Raw genomic sequence first — 13,892 nt, 5'->3', positions numbered from 1 at the left:
TTATTTGTTTATATTTCTCCTCCATCCAGAATATTTTTTCCAGGTGGATTGTGAGCTTTCTGATACTAGGACAGTTAGACAGTCTCTAATTTTGTTCATCTCCAGAGTTTGGCTCAGTGTTGGCACACATCATAGGAACTCAGTAGTTGTTTTTTGGTTGATATAAAATAGTAAGGCTCTTTTGTTTTCCTTATGAACGATAAGGATTTTAACCTATTTGTTTGAAGACTTTTCTAAGGGGGGCTTCTTGTAAATTTGTTGTCTGCTCTAAGACTTGGGGACTAAAGGTTGCCCATATCTTGTCTGGACATCTGGTTGTATTACTGATAGAAGCCAGAGAATCTTGGGCCACTTTAATTATGACTATAACAAGCAAATGGGGTTTTGGCCAAACTTTTCTTGTGCCTCTTGGCTGCTGAATGCTGCTTCACCTTGTTTTAATTGGTAGATGCTGGTCACCAAGTTTGGACATTATTGAAAGATGTAAGACTGTCTTTTTCGTTAAACCAGTTCCTAATCTTTCATATAAGAGATGACCCTATGTGACTTGCTTCTCTAGGCTTGAGAAGCTCTTCTCTGTATTATATTTAAATTCTACCACTGAACCTGGTTTTCTACTTAGGATGAAGCTTTCATTTTAAGATAATGATGCCTGCTCCTTGCACAAATACATGTTTCTTGTTTTTTCTGCTTTCATCAAGAGTTTTCCAGAATAGCGTCTGAGCTGGAAAACCTAATCGAATCACAGTCTCTGCCAAATTAGTTTTTCTGTTTGGTTGTTATGTAATGTTTCCATGGAGCAATTGTTTTTCACTGTGACCATTGAGAGTGACGCTTGAGTGGTTTTGATACACATTACAGTCATATAGAGGAAATGTCTGTAAATTCTTCATAATTTTTTACAGTACTTATATATGTACACTAAAAGCATGCATTTTTAATTCTCTCGAATTTATTTAATAAACTTGATTATTTTCATCAATATGCAGTAGCTCTAATCTTACTATCTAATATGCATTAAAATTTGGAAAGCAGTTTACTGAAAGCTAAGTATTTTGGAATTGCTTTGTCTCGTTTTATGTTATTTAGAAATAAAGTAGTTTTAAGAAAGAACTAAGCTGCCTCTAAAAGCCAGGCTGTCATAGCAGTGTGTGCTGGGTTCTACCTACATTTCAGCTTTGTCAGTGAAATAACAGTTTATACTTTTATGATACTTAATACTATATGTGCCTGAAACATCTAAGCTGTGGGATGTGAATTACCACTACCACTTGGAAAAACTCTTGGAGAGGGGTCATTTGGGATGGCTGTAATAAAGTTCTCATAAATTGAAATATTTCTGGCCATCATGGTAAATGATATATCTTTAGTCTTCATAACTAAAGTATTGGCATTGACGTAGTACAGTGGCAGGCATTCCCATATGCCCACTAGGACCTACCACTTCTTCAAATGGTGAACCTCAGAGGTTGCACATCATCACTTATCATCTGACAGTTAATGTACAAAAGAGAAATGGTAATAACAGATGTACTTTCCTTCATTCTCAATGTAAAATTCGCAGATCTTAAATTTGCAGATCTTTGAGTATTTTTTTATATTTAACAGATGGAAGTTATATTTAAACTTATTAAGTGAAATAATTACTGGGTTTGTTCAAGAGGCCCATGCTTCAGTCTATTCTGCTCAGGCTTTCAAATTCCTTTGACAGCCTGGATGTGAAATTCAAAAAGCCATTAATGTGATGTGTTAATTTTGCACTTTTTTCACTTACTGCAAAAAAAAAAAATCCTTATAGTTTCCATAGCAACAGTAACCTATCCAGATTGTATAATATTCTTTACAGTATTAAAAATAAAACTATATGCAATTACATGAGCTTCTGGAGTTTAGGGAATCTAGGGATTGAAATACTGTTTTAAAAATTATAATTCCATATGAGAATTTTGTCAGAAAGCTTATATAATTTTGTTTTAAGACTTTATTAAGCTTAAATGTTAGTTTTAGGTACCTGGTGGTTGATTCAATTATTAAATGTATAAAATTTACATGTACTTTCTACACATATACATTTAAGATAGAGGGGGACATTTATCTTTTCTTTTTCTTTTATTATTGTTTTTTTTTCTATTTTTGTTTTGTTTTGTTTCTGGCATTTGGCTTTAATTACATTTAGTCACCTGTTGCTTGTTCTTCTTAGTGGCTTCTTGGTGGTCTGAAAAAATGTCTTAAGGGCATGTTGGGAGGAAACAATGATCACTTAGGCTTTTCCTGTTTTTGACTTTGTTCTTTAAAACATGCTCAACGGGGAAGCAGACTTGGCCCAGTGGATTGGGCATCTGCCTACCACATGGGAGGTTCGCTGTTCAAACCCTGGGTCTCCTTGACCTGTGTGGAGCTGGCCCATGCGCAGTGCTGATGCGCGCAAGGAGTGCCCTGCCATGCAGGGGTGTCTCCTGTGTAGAGGAGCCCCATGCGCAAGGAGTGTGGCCAGTAAGGAGAGCCGCCTAGCGCAAAAAAAAGTGCAGCCTACCCAAGAATGGTGCCGCACACACGGAGAGCTGGGTGCCGCTGATAAGGATAGAAGCGGACACAGAAGAGCATACAGCGAATGGACACAGAGAGAGACAACTGGGGGGTGGGGGGAAAGGGGAGAGAAATAAATAAAAAATAAATCTTAAAAAAAAAATGCTTAATGGCATCACTTTGAAAATACTTCGTTTTAGTAGGTGAATAGTTCCAGAGTATCAATTATTTTGACTTTTATTTCACTAATTTTAATTATAAAAAGACCACGTAGTAATGACACTGAAGTTAGTTTTAAAACTGTATAAAATACCATCTTGACACAGCTGTTTTTCGTTTTTAAAATGATCTTCAGCATATGTATGTATATGTATATTTTTACATAGTATAATTATCCCAGTAGTATATGGTAAACATTTTTGTGTTTCTAATGATCTTTATGGCTATCATTTTAATAATTACAAAAGTCTGTCTTGTTGACATATGTGGTATATTTTCTGTTTACCAAAATGTTACTTAATTATTTCCTGAATACCAAGTATTGGGAAAAAAAGGATATAATTTTCAAACTGGTCAAGGGGGAAGTAATCGTAAACCACTTATTTGCCTCAAACATAGATGATTGTGAAAATCTTCAAAAGGCACATAAAACAAATTTTTATTTTTTTATTTTATTTTTTAAAAAGATTTATTTATTTCTTTTTCTCCCCTTCCCCCCACCCCTGTTGTCTGTTCTATGTGTCTGTTTGCTGCGTCTTCTTTGTCCACTTCTGTTGTCAGCGGCAGGGGAATCTGTGTTTCTTTTTGTTGCGTCATCTTGTTGTGTCAGCTCTCCGTGTGTGCAGTGCCATTCTTGGGCAGGCTGCACTTTCTTTCGTGCTGGGCGGTTCTCCTTACGGGGTGCACTCCTTGCGCGTGGGGCTCCCCTACGCAGAGACACCCCTGCATGGCAGGGCACTCCTTGCACACATCAGCACTGCGCATAGGCCAGCTCCACACGGGTCAAGGAGGCCCGGGGTTTGAACCGCGGACCTCCCATGTGGTAGACGGACACCCTAACCACTGGACCAAGTCTGCCGCCTAAAACAAATTTTTAAATACATATTATGAATAAACCCTTTGAACTGCTTTATCTGCTAATAAACACTGAATGGAGTAGATGAGGAAAAGCTAAGTAGTACAAATGTGGCACTACTTAAGACACTATCATTTGAGAAAGGAATCATGACATGCTGATACCTTGCTGAGGCTCTAATGCAATCAAAGTACAAAACTTGAAGGGTGTGGTTATGCCCCTGTTATCAGAACGGACCACACATATTAACAATTCTGGTATCAGCACCCTGAGGATATTGTGTTGCACTAGCCATTATCTGATACTATTTTTAGGGGATTTATGACCATTATTGAAATGCTGTTTTTCCTTGGATGAGCACCCTGGCAACTGTTGGAGTTCCCCAGAATTCTTAATCCTACCTCAGGTATTTGGAACTTTCATTTGTAACCACAGGGTTTCTCCTAGAGCTCCGGAGAATAAGATGTTTGTGGCTAGAGTTCTGAAGTGTGTTGAAGGCTGTTGGCTAAGGTTTTGGGGCTTTTGAATGTCCCTTTTCCTGGGCGGGAACCAATGTGCCAGTGTGTCACCATTCTTTTATGTATTCTAAACCTGCTTACACTATGGAATTTCATTAAATGAATCTAGGAGTTTATGTCTGTCAGTTATTTTTGTAGCCAGTGTTTATAACAATATTTTTGTAGACTACATATATTAAGACAGGAGTGGAATTATCTTGCAATATGCTTGAGTTTATGCTTGTTTGCTCTTTGAAACTAATGCTGTGTTTAGTATCCTATTTCAGTTTTGAATTTCGTGTTTTGGCTGTCTGTTGTTCTCATTGTGACATGAATTTCTTTTGATATTTCTTTCATATTTCTGTAGTTGAAATACTAGCAAAAATATTAAGCAATGCATGACATAGTGAGAATGTTTACATATCACTGAGAAAACTTGGTGCATTTCCATTGTTTTTGTAGTTATAATTTTGAATCTGAAAGTAATGTGCGGGAAAAAATAAAACAAATTTTTTTTTGTTTATGTGCAGGAAAGATGAAAAGGAATATGCATTGAAGCAAATTGAAGGCACAGGAATATCCATGTCGGCTTGTAGAGAGATTGCAGTAAGTGGATATATATACAGTTATTTATTTTATTATTGACATTGGGTGATAATTTATTTTAATATAAAATAGTTTCATTAATGTATACAGTACCTGGTTATTTCACAGATATTAAATTTAAGGATATTTTATTTAAGATGAGGAAATTTGCATAAATTTTTAAATTACTTGACCCTTGAACATTCTCTTAATGATATTTAGCATTTGTAATCTTAGGGTTATTGAAATAGACGATGATTTATTTAGGACTGATGTGTATCTTTGTACAGGGGAGACAGTATTAGATCTTAAATTGCATTTAAAACTTTTTTCTGAAATGGATATATTTTAGTGATAGATTCTATTATATTAATTGTTAGAAAATAAAACCATCATAATAATAAGGTAGGTTGGGGCCGCTGGTGGTGGGGCTGGAGTGGGTAGAGGTTTGGAGGCCATGCCTGTCCCCATTCACCAGCTGGCTGCAGGCAGTGCATCAGGTGGAGAGAGCCACTGCCAGGTACAAAATAGGAACATGGCTCAAGAACCTAATCACACCCAAATGCCTATGCTCTGTACTACTGGCTGTGGATTTTATGGAACTCCTCATACAAATGGCATAGGTTGGGTTTATTATAAAGAGCATCTTCAAATCAGAATTATAGTAATGATATTATAGATAGAATAAACCCACCTGCAACTTCTATCAGTAGTCTGTCTGAATCTTACCAGTTCAGTATGCAGATAGCAATGTCCCAGAAGTTCAGTCATGGTTATTCTCTATATCTTCATGGATGCAGCCAAGCCTTATATCAAATCAGTCACTTTTTATCACAATCTGTAGTATCTTCCCAAGTGGATAGTACATTTTTGGACAAAGCAGTACCCGTAATATAAGGTCTGCGAGGACCCAGAGCAGATGGCCTTGTTTCTGTTGAATGTGATCCTCTTTCAGTATCAGATACAACACTTCAGCCATCTGAAGAGCAAAGCAAGTCTCTGGAAAAAACAAAATAAAAAAAAGAATCGCTGTTTCATGTTGTATTTTAGTCAGCCAAAGGGTTGCTTATGCAAAATACCAGAAATTGGTTGGTTTTTGTAAAGGGTATTTGTTTGGGGTAGGAGCTTACAGATTCCAGGCCATAAAGCATAAGTTACTTCCCTCACTAAAGTCTATTTGGAGCAAGATGGCCGCTCATGTCTGCCAGGGTTCAGGCTTCCTAGGTTCCTACATTGCTGGGGCTTGCTTTTTTCTGGGTTCACGGTTCCTTCCTTCCTGGAGCTGGCTTCTCTTTCCTCTGTGTGCTGACTTCTCGGGGCTCCAGTTTAAGTCTTCAGCATCAAATTCCAACATGAAAACTCCAGAAACCCTCAGCTCTGTTCTTTGCCATGCCCTAATCATAACTCAATCATGCCCAGGTACAGATCAGATTACAAGCATAATCCCATATCTTTTTTTTTTTTTATTTTAAAGATTTATTTATTTATTTAATTCCCCCCCTACCCAGGTTGTCTGTTTTCTGTGTCTGTTTGCTGCGTCTTGTTTCTTTGTCCGCTTCTGTTGTCGTCAGCAGCACGGGAACTGTGGGCGGCGCCATTCCTGGGCAGGCTGCACTTTTTTCCGCGCTGGGCAGCTCTCCTTACGGGTGCACTCCTTGTGCGTGGGGCTCCCCTATGCGGGGGACACCCCTGTGTGGCGCGGCACTCCTTGCGCGCATCAGCACTGTGCATGGGCCAGCTGCACACGGGTCAAGGAGGCCCGGGGTTTGAACCGCGGACCTCCCATGTAGTAGACGGACGCCCTAACCGCTGGGCCAAATCCGTTCCCCCCATATCTGGTTTTGGAATTCATAGCCATATCAAACTGCTACACATGCGCAGGAAGAAAATGGGACTTACTGGATTGGGATGCCAATGTGGAAATTATTACTGTGCTGTGCACTGTTACTCAGATGTATACAATTGGTCTTACAGTTACAAAGCTGATGCTGTTGAGAAAATCAAAAAGAAAATCCAGTAGTTGATGGTGAAAAGATCCAGAAGATTTGAAATCCTGACAAAATCCTTTGACCATCAGAAAATTAAAAATTGACTAGAACTTTTTTTTCCTGGTCATTGGGAATGTAGAGCAATATATCTTGCATAGATCTTTTAGTCATGCATATCTTCAGAACAGATTTTTGTTTTTGTTTTGAAGATTATTCTGAACATTTATTTCCACTGCAGTTTCTGTAGCTGAAAAGACTACAGTAAACTTTACAACTATTCTTTCAAGATCATTTTAATTTTAGTTGAGTGCAAAAGGCTTTTTATAACATATGTGTAGAAATTTTGGAGGGCTGTGATTTTTCCATTGCTAAACATGCATGTGTTAATCTTGCTGTTTTTATTCTCATTCTATATGTATATAGAGCTTTTTTCTGTAGCACAGTTTTTCTTTTGATAATGCCCCTTAGGACATAATTAGCTATCAGTAACTGAAAGTATCTTAATCATTATGGCTGCTTTTGTTTTGTTTTGTTTTTTCATTAACAAGGGTTATACATATGTTAGCATATAGTTTCTTTGCACCCAGTATTTATGTTTGAATTATTTTCACAGGAGAATGTGCACTGATGAGATTCTAAGTTTGTGTGGTTTAAGATAATTTTTGAGTGAGGAAATGAAAAGCTGTATGCATTTCATTGCTGACTGCATGTTTCTTTCAGATTACTTTCATTGGTCTTTGTATATACAATATAAAGAATGATCTGAAGAAATTGTGCTGTGTTTATGTTTATCCACATGTCTTTGATTAAATGAAAAGGAAAGCCAGAAGGAAAAAAAGATAGGATCATCCCTTAAAGACAGACAGTTCCTTTTTTTTAGTCTTACGTGACACAACCTGTGCATTTAAGAAACAACTGTCTGTAAGAGCACCTTTCATTTACTGAGTATTTGCTAGGTTGTCTTTTTGCTTTCATGGTGAAGTCCTTTGCACAATAGGTTTAATTTTGATAAAGTCTCATTTGTCTATTTTTTTCTTTTGTTGCTTGTGCTTTGGGTGTGAAGTCTGAGTAACCATTGTCTAATACAAAGTCCTGAAGGTGCATCCTTATGTTTTATTCTGGGAGTTTTATAGTTTTGGTTCTTACATATGGTTTCTTGATCCATTCTGAATTAATTATTGTATGTGGTATGAGTAGATTTCCATACTCATTCTTTTGCATATGGATATCCAGTTCTCCCAGAATCATTTGTTGAAGATTTTTTTCCCATTGAATGGACTTGACAATGTTATTAAAAATAAATTAGTCACAGATGTAAGGGTTTACTTCTGAACTCTCAGTTCTGTTCCACTGGTCTATGTGTCTATCCTTATGCCAGTACCTTATTTTTTGGATTATTGTGGCTTTGTAATAAGTTTTAAAGTTGGGAAGTGTGAATTTTCCAATTTCATTCTTTTTCAAGATGTTTTTTCTAGTTGGGGCCCATTACCTGTCCTTATAAATTTGATTGGCTTTTCCATTTCTGCAAAATAGTTTTTTGGAATTTGATTGAGATTTGGTTGAATCTGTAAATTACTTTGGGTAGAATGGAGGTGTTAATGCAATTTAGTCTTCTAAATCCATGAACATGGGGTGTCCTTCCATTTGTTTAGGTCTTCTTTGATTTCTTTCAGCAATGTTTTATAGTTTTCCATGCATAAGTCCTTTACGTCTTGGTTAAATGTATTTCTAGATATTTGATACTTATTAGTTGTGATAGTAAATACATTTTTTTTTCTTGATTTCCTCTTTAGAGCTTTATTTATTAGTGTATAGAAGCACTACTGATTTATGGGTGTTGATCTTGTACCCTACCACTTTGCTGAATTTGTTTTATTACCTCTAGTAGCTTTATTGTGAATTTTTCAGTGTTTCCTATATATAGGAACATGCAGTCTCCAGTTAGGGGAAGATTTACTTCTTTCTTTTCATATGTATGTACTTTATTTCTTTTTCTTGCCTAATTTCTCTGGCTAGAACTTCCAGTTCAGTGTTGAATAACAGTGTTGACAGTGGGCATCCTTGTCTTCTTGATCTTAGAGGGAAAGCTTTCAGTCTTTTCACCGATAAGTATTATGGTAGCTGTGAGTTTGTCCTATATGTCATTTACCGTGTTGAAGAAGTTTCCTTCTATTCCTAGTTTTTCCATTCTATTCCTAAGTATTTGTTTTTCAAGAAGTGTTGCTAGATTTTGTCAAATGCCTTTTCTGTGTCAATTGAGATGATCATGTGATTCCCGCTCCCCTTCCCCTTCATTCTATTGATGTGGTGTATTAATTGATTTTCTTAGGTTGAAGCATACTTGCATGCTTGGGAGAAATCTCACTTGATCATGGTATATAATCCATTTCATGTGCTGTTGGGTTCAGTTTGAGGACTTTTTTTTAGGCCAGTAAAAAGAATTTATTGGGAAATGGGGGAAAAGAACAGAGCTTGCTGAGAAATGGAAGAGATGGATAGAAATATGCACTGAAATTTGGTGCAGGCGCCTCTAGGCAGAGAGCGTCTCTTGAGGACTTTTTGCATATATATTCTTAAAAAAAAAAAAAAAGTACTTGACCATAATGGTAATAGTCCGATGATGTTCTCTCATGATCCATAACAAATGTTCCCCAAGAGTGCAATGTGTTGGTAGAGGGGTGATGTATGGGAATTCCGCACATTTGCATGATTGTTTTGTAAGTTCATAATTTCCCTAATTTAAAAAAATCATTAAAAATATATATAAATTAAAGCAGGTTTATTCACATACCATACAATCCATCCAAAGTGTACAATCATTGGCTGTCAGTATAATCACAGAGTTGTGCATTCATCACCACAATTAGTTTTAAAACATTTTCAATGCTCCGAACATTAAAATAAAAAAAAAGAAAAACCCTTATCTCTTATATATCTGCCTGTTATTGACCTTTAGCATTGCTGTAGTATCTTTGTTACAATTAATGAAAAAAAGATTACTGTTAACTGTAGTCAGTAATTTGCATTGGTTGTATTTTTTGCCACATACCATCCTATTATAAACACCTTGTAATAGTGATGTATCTTTGTTATGGTTCATGAAAGAACATTCTTATATTTGTACTATTAACCGCAGTCATCATCCACAACAGGGCTCACTATGTTATACAGTCCCAAGTTTCATCCTCTAGTTTTCCTTCAAGTGACATACAATCATTCTAAACTTCCCTTTTCAACCACAATCACACATACAATTCAGCACTGTTAATGACCCTCACAATAATGTACTGTTATCACCTCTCTCCATTTTCAAACACTGTCAACCTTATCGTATTTACTGCACACATGAAGCATCAGCTTCTAATTCACCATCCTCATTCTATTTCCTGGTAACCTATATTCCAGATATTGAGTCCATGAGTTGGCTCATTCTGATTAGTTCGTATTAATGAGATCATACATATTTGTCCTTATGTGGCTGGCTTATATAACTCAAGATAATGTCCTCAAGATTCATCCATGTAGTCATATGTATCAGGACTTCATTTCTTCTTCTTTCAGTTTTCCCATCTTTATAAATTGAATTATATTTACATTTTATATAAATGGAGTCATACAATATATTACACAATATATTTAGTTCGTAGTAACACAGTCATACAGTATTTGTCCTTTTGTGTCTGGCTTGCTTCACTCAAAATAATGTCTTCTGAGTTCATCCATATTGTCATGTGCTTTATGACTTCATTGCTTCTTACAGATATGTAATACTCCATCATGTGAATACATGACAATTTAATCATTCATTGGTTGATGGACACCTGAATTGTTACCAAATTTTGGCAATCATGAATAATGCCACAATGATCATCAGTATGTAGATGTCTGCTCATGTCGTTCTCTTTCAGTTCTCAGTTGAGCCACAACCACTTCCCTGTCATTACTTTTTATGCATTTGAATTCTAACACCTGTGGGAAGTAACAAGTAGAGTTACATACCAAAGAAGACAATACTATGGTACTAGCATTTATAATTACCCATGTGGTTACTTTACCAGATTCTTTATTTCTTTATGCCACCTTGATCTGTTTCATTCCTTTGCTTTTAGTCTGAATAACTTTTTTTAACATTGCATCTAGGGCAGGTGTCATGGTGACAAATTACCTCTGCTTTTGCTTCTCTGGGAATGTTTTAATCTCTCCCTCATTTTTGAAAGAAAGTCTTGGAGGATATAACATTCTTGCTTAGCAATTGTTTTTTATTGTCCTGATATATGTAATTACTTTTTGAAAGAAATTTTCCTACAGACTTCAGATTAATTGATTATTGACAAACCCAAATAATTTCTCTCTTCCTCCTAATTCTGGTTAGACATGGGTTTCATTGTACTGTCTTTGGGTTGATTGGGTTTGCCAGGAAATAAAACAGCTACCTTCATTACCTGCTTTAGAAAATTAGCAAAGTTAAGCTGAAGACAGAAAGTCATTTTGAGAATTGCTAAAGATTCCTCCCTACTCCCTCCCACCCCAATTAATTTAAGTATAATGAATCCTATCAAGAGACCGTGGATTTGGCTGTTAAGATTCCTGATGAAGGTAGAAATGGAGATCTAGTTACCCCAGTGAGGTTTGTTATAACAGCCCAGGGCTGTGCTCACATAAACAGAAGCCTGTTTGCTTAGTTATTTTGTCCCAGCACAACTCCTCTCTGTCTGGAATCCATTTGGTAACTCTGATTTGTAACTCAATGGATTAATAGTTCTAAAAGAAATAAAACTCTGGTTAAATATTTTTTGCCATTCTTTATCTTAGTATAAAATTATCTTAATATTTATCTGCTTAATATGTACAGACTTTTTAGGCAATCAAGGAATAAGTATTTAGTCCAACAAGCAATGGTCTGAGGGAGGTAGATTCCGTTAATGGTAGAAGTGTATTTTTTTGTGTCTGATAGACTTAGGTTCCTGTTCCAGCTCTTACTTAATAGCTCTGCAATCTTAGATAAATTAATCCTCTTTTTTCTTCATCTGTAAAACTAAGACTAATAATATTATTTACCTAATGATGTTTTTATATTCTTTCTTTCCTTTTTTTTGTTAGAGTAGTTTTAGGATTATAGAAAAATCATACATAAAATACACAGTTCCCTATTATTAACACTTTACATCAGTGTAGCTTCTTAGTGTTTTGGAAGATTAAATGAGCTAATTTATGGAAAGCACTTACCATAGTTTTTGGCATATAAGGCCCTTTAAATATTATGTTTTATTATTATCATTCATTCAGTAACTGTATATCATTCAGTAACTGTATATTGACTGTTCTATGTGCTTGGCACTGTAAGTCTGTTGTGGGGGATAGTTATTAAACAAATATTCATGCAAACAAATATTTACACAATAATATAAGAGCTAAGGAGATGCAGAGGCCATGGAAGAATAACAGGGGAGTATCATTTAACTTTAGGGCATCTAGGAAGATTTCCCAAAGGAAGTAATGTTGGAGCAGAGGTTTAAAGGATGCGTAGAAGCTAACTAGGCAAAGAGTAGTGGGAACATTGTGTACAAGTGTGAGGGAGCATGGTAAATTTGAATGTGCAGAGGATGACAGTGAGGCTTGAGTGATAAATGAAAATAAGAAAGGCCTAATAAGGGTCCCTTACCAGAGTCAGGTCACATTGAGCTGTGTAGGCCATGTTAAAAGTTTGGGTTCTTAGCAGGGAATGGCATGGGTGAAAAAAAAAAAGGTTTTTAAATGATCATTCTAGCTGTAGGGTCAATAGATGAGAGTAGAGATGGGGGAGAAGATATAAGAAAAAGAGTTAGAAGACCATTGCAGAAACCCTGAGCTAGGAGACATAGAAAGAAGTGAAAAGTTGAGATCAACTGATAGAAATTGATGGATTGGATGCAAGAAAGGCGGCAAGGATTTCTAGATTTCTTTGACTTAGGCAGTCAATTGAATAGATCATGGTGGCTCTTTTTGAGAACAAAATCTTAGAAGAGGACTAGGTTGGAGAAAGGAGGGAGAGATGTTTTCTTTTTAGGTATGTGTAGTTTGGGATTCCTTTGAGACATCTAATAGGAGAAAGAGACAAGGATTATCTCGATGATGAAGATGATTATACAAGAACAATATATGACCTGGTTCTTTCCCTCACAGAGTTATATTCTGCTCAAGGAGAGGAGATGCATTTGAGAGTATAATTAATACTACAAGGCCATGAATGAATACATTCTGAAAGAGCAGTGCAGTAGGTGGAGTGAGACTACTTTGGACAGGATGATCTGAATGTTTCATAGATAAGGAAATATTTAAGAAGGACTGTAAAGAATGAGTAGTGTGGGAGGGAAGGGAAGCATTCTGACAATAAGCTTTAAAAAGATAGTGAAAGGGGGCTTGACAAGTGTCTTGGTGGACAGTTACTAATTATGGAACAATTTAGTGTTAATCACAGCTTAACCAACAGTCTTATGTTCATAATAAGTTGACTAAATATGTTCTCATTATAATGAGAAATTGTCTTATGTAATGTAAATCTTAGGTTTCCACTTTTCCTACTTACTGAAAAGTTTCTGTTATTTAAACCCAGCATTATATTGTTAAGCCGCTACTTTGTTATTATTTCCAAGATTATGAAGATGTTTATAATAGTGACTTTCCAGATTGATGTTTTAGGGGGAAAAAAGTATCTGAGTTAATTTATATGAGAGTGCCCTGTAGGCGTCTTTAAGTTATGCAAATGCAAAGTATTATTGTATTGTTGCTGTTAAATCTTACATATATATTCCATGTCACTCTTCAGAACCTAGAAGTAAATATCCTTTGGATCCTTTGTCTTTGTGTGAATTTAAGTGAATCTCAGTGTCTGTGCTGTGACTCTGTAGTCCGAACAGCTTAGCTTGTGGGCAGTGTTCATTTTGGAAGTGATAAGTAAAGTATTCTGTCCCACTCAGTTACGGTTTATTTCCTATAAACAAAAATACATTTCTTTATTAACATAAAAGAAGCTTAAACCACTAATTCAAAACATTTTTCTAAATTACCTAATTAAGATAAGATTTAAGAAAAAGAAACACATAGAACCTATATTTAGGTTTGGAACATTTTTCAGGCCTTACCTGTTACTAATTACTACTTAATCATTGCCCCTTCTCCATTTTCTCCCTGTTTGAACAGAAAGAACCCTTAAACTTTGATCCAGCAGGCTTCCAGGATTAT

At 36.0% G+C, this 13,892-nt stretch overlaps 1 protein-coding gene and 1 pseudogene across 4 annotated transcripts in view; both read left to right on the top strand.

Annotated features, from left to right (window-relative positions):
* CDK19 (cyclin dependent kinase 19) overlaps positions 1 to 13,892 on the top strand; it is a 187,550-nt gene that overhangs the window by 57,027 nt on the left and 116,631 nt on the right. For all 4 annotated transcript variants that reach the window (XM_004461208.4, XM_004461209.4, XM_023589590.3 and 1 more), the window contains one exon: positions 4,629 to 4,704. In XM_004461208.4, coding sequence (XP_004461265.1) covers positions 4,629 to 4,704 — 76 coding nt within the window. The remainder of the gene's footprint in view (positions 1 to 4,628; positions 4,705 to 13,892) is intronic.
* Positions 5,104 to 6,784, top strand: LOC101440300 (AN1-type zinc finger protein 6-like; annotated as a pseudogene).

The sequence above is a fragment of the Dasypus novemcinctus genome, chromosome 11, assembly GCF_030445035.2.
Source record: "Dasypus novemcinctus isolate mDasNov1 chromosome 11, mDasNov1.1.hap2, whole genome shotgun sequence".
Taxonomy (NCBI): domain Eukaryota; kingdom Metazoa; phylum Chordata; class Mammalia; order Cingulata; family Dasypodidae; genus Dasypus; species Dasypus novemcinctus.
The sequence above is the reverse complement of the archived record's forward strand: the minus strand, read 5'-3'. Positions and strand labels throughout refer to the sequence as shown.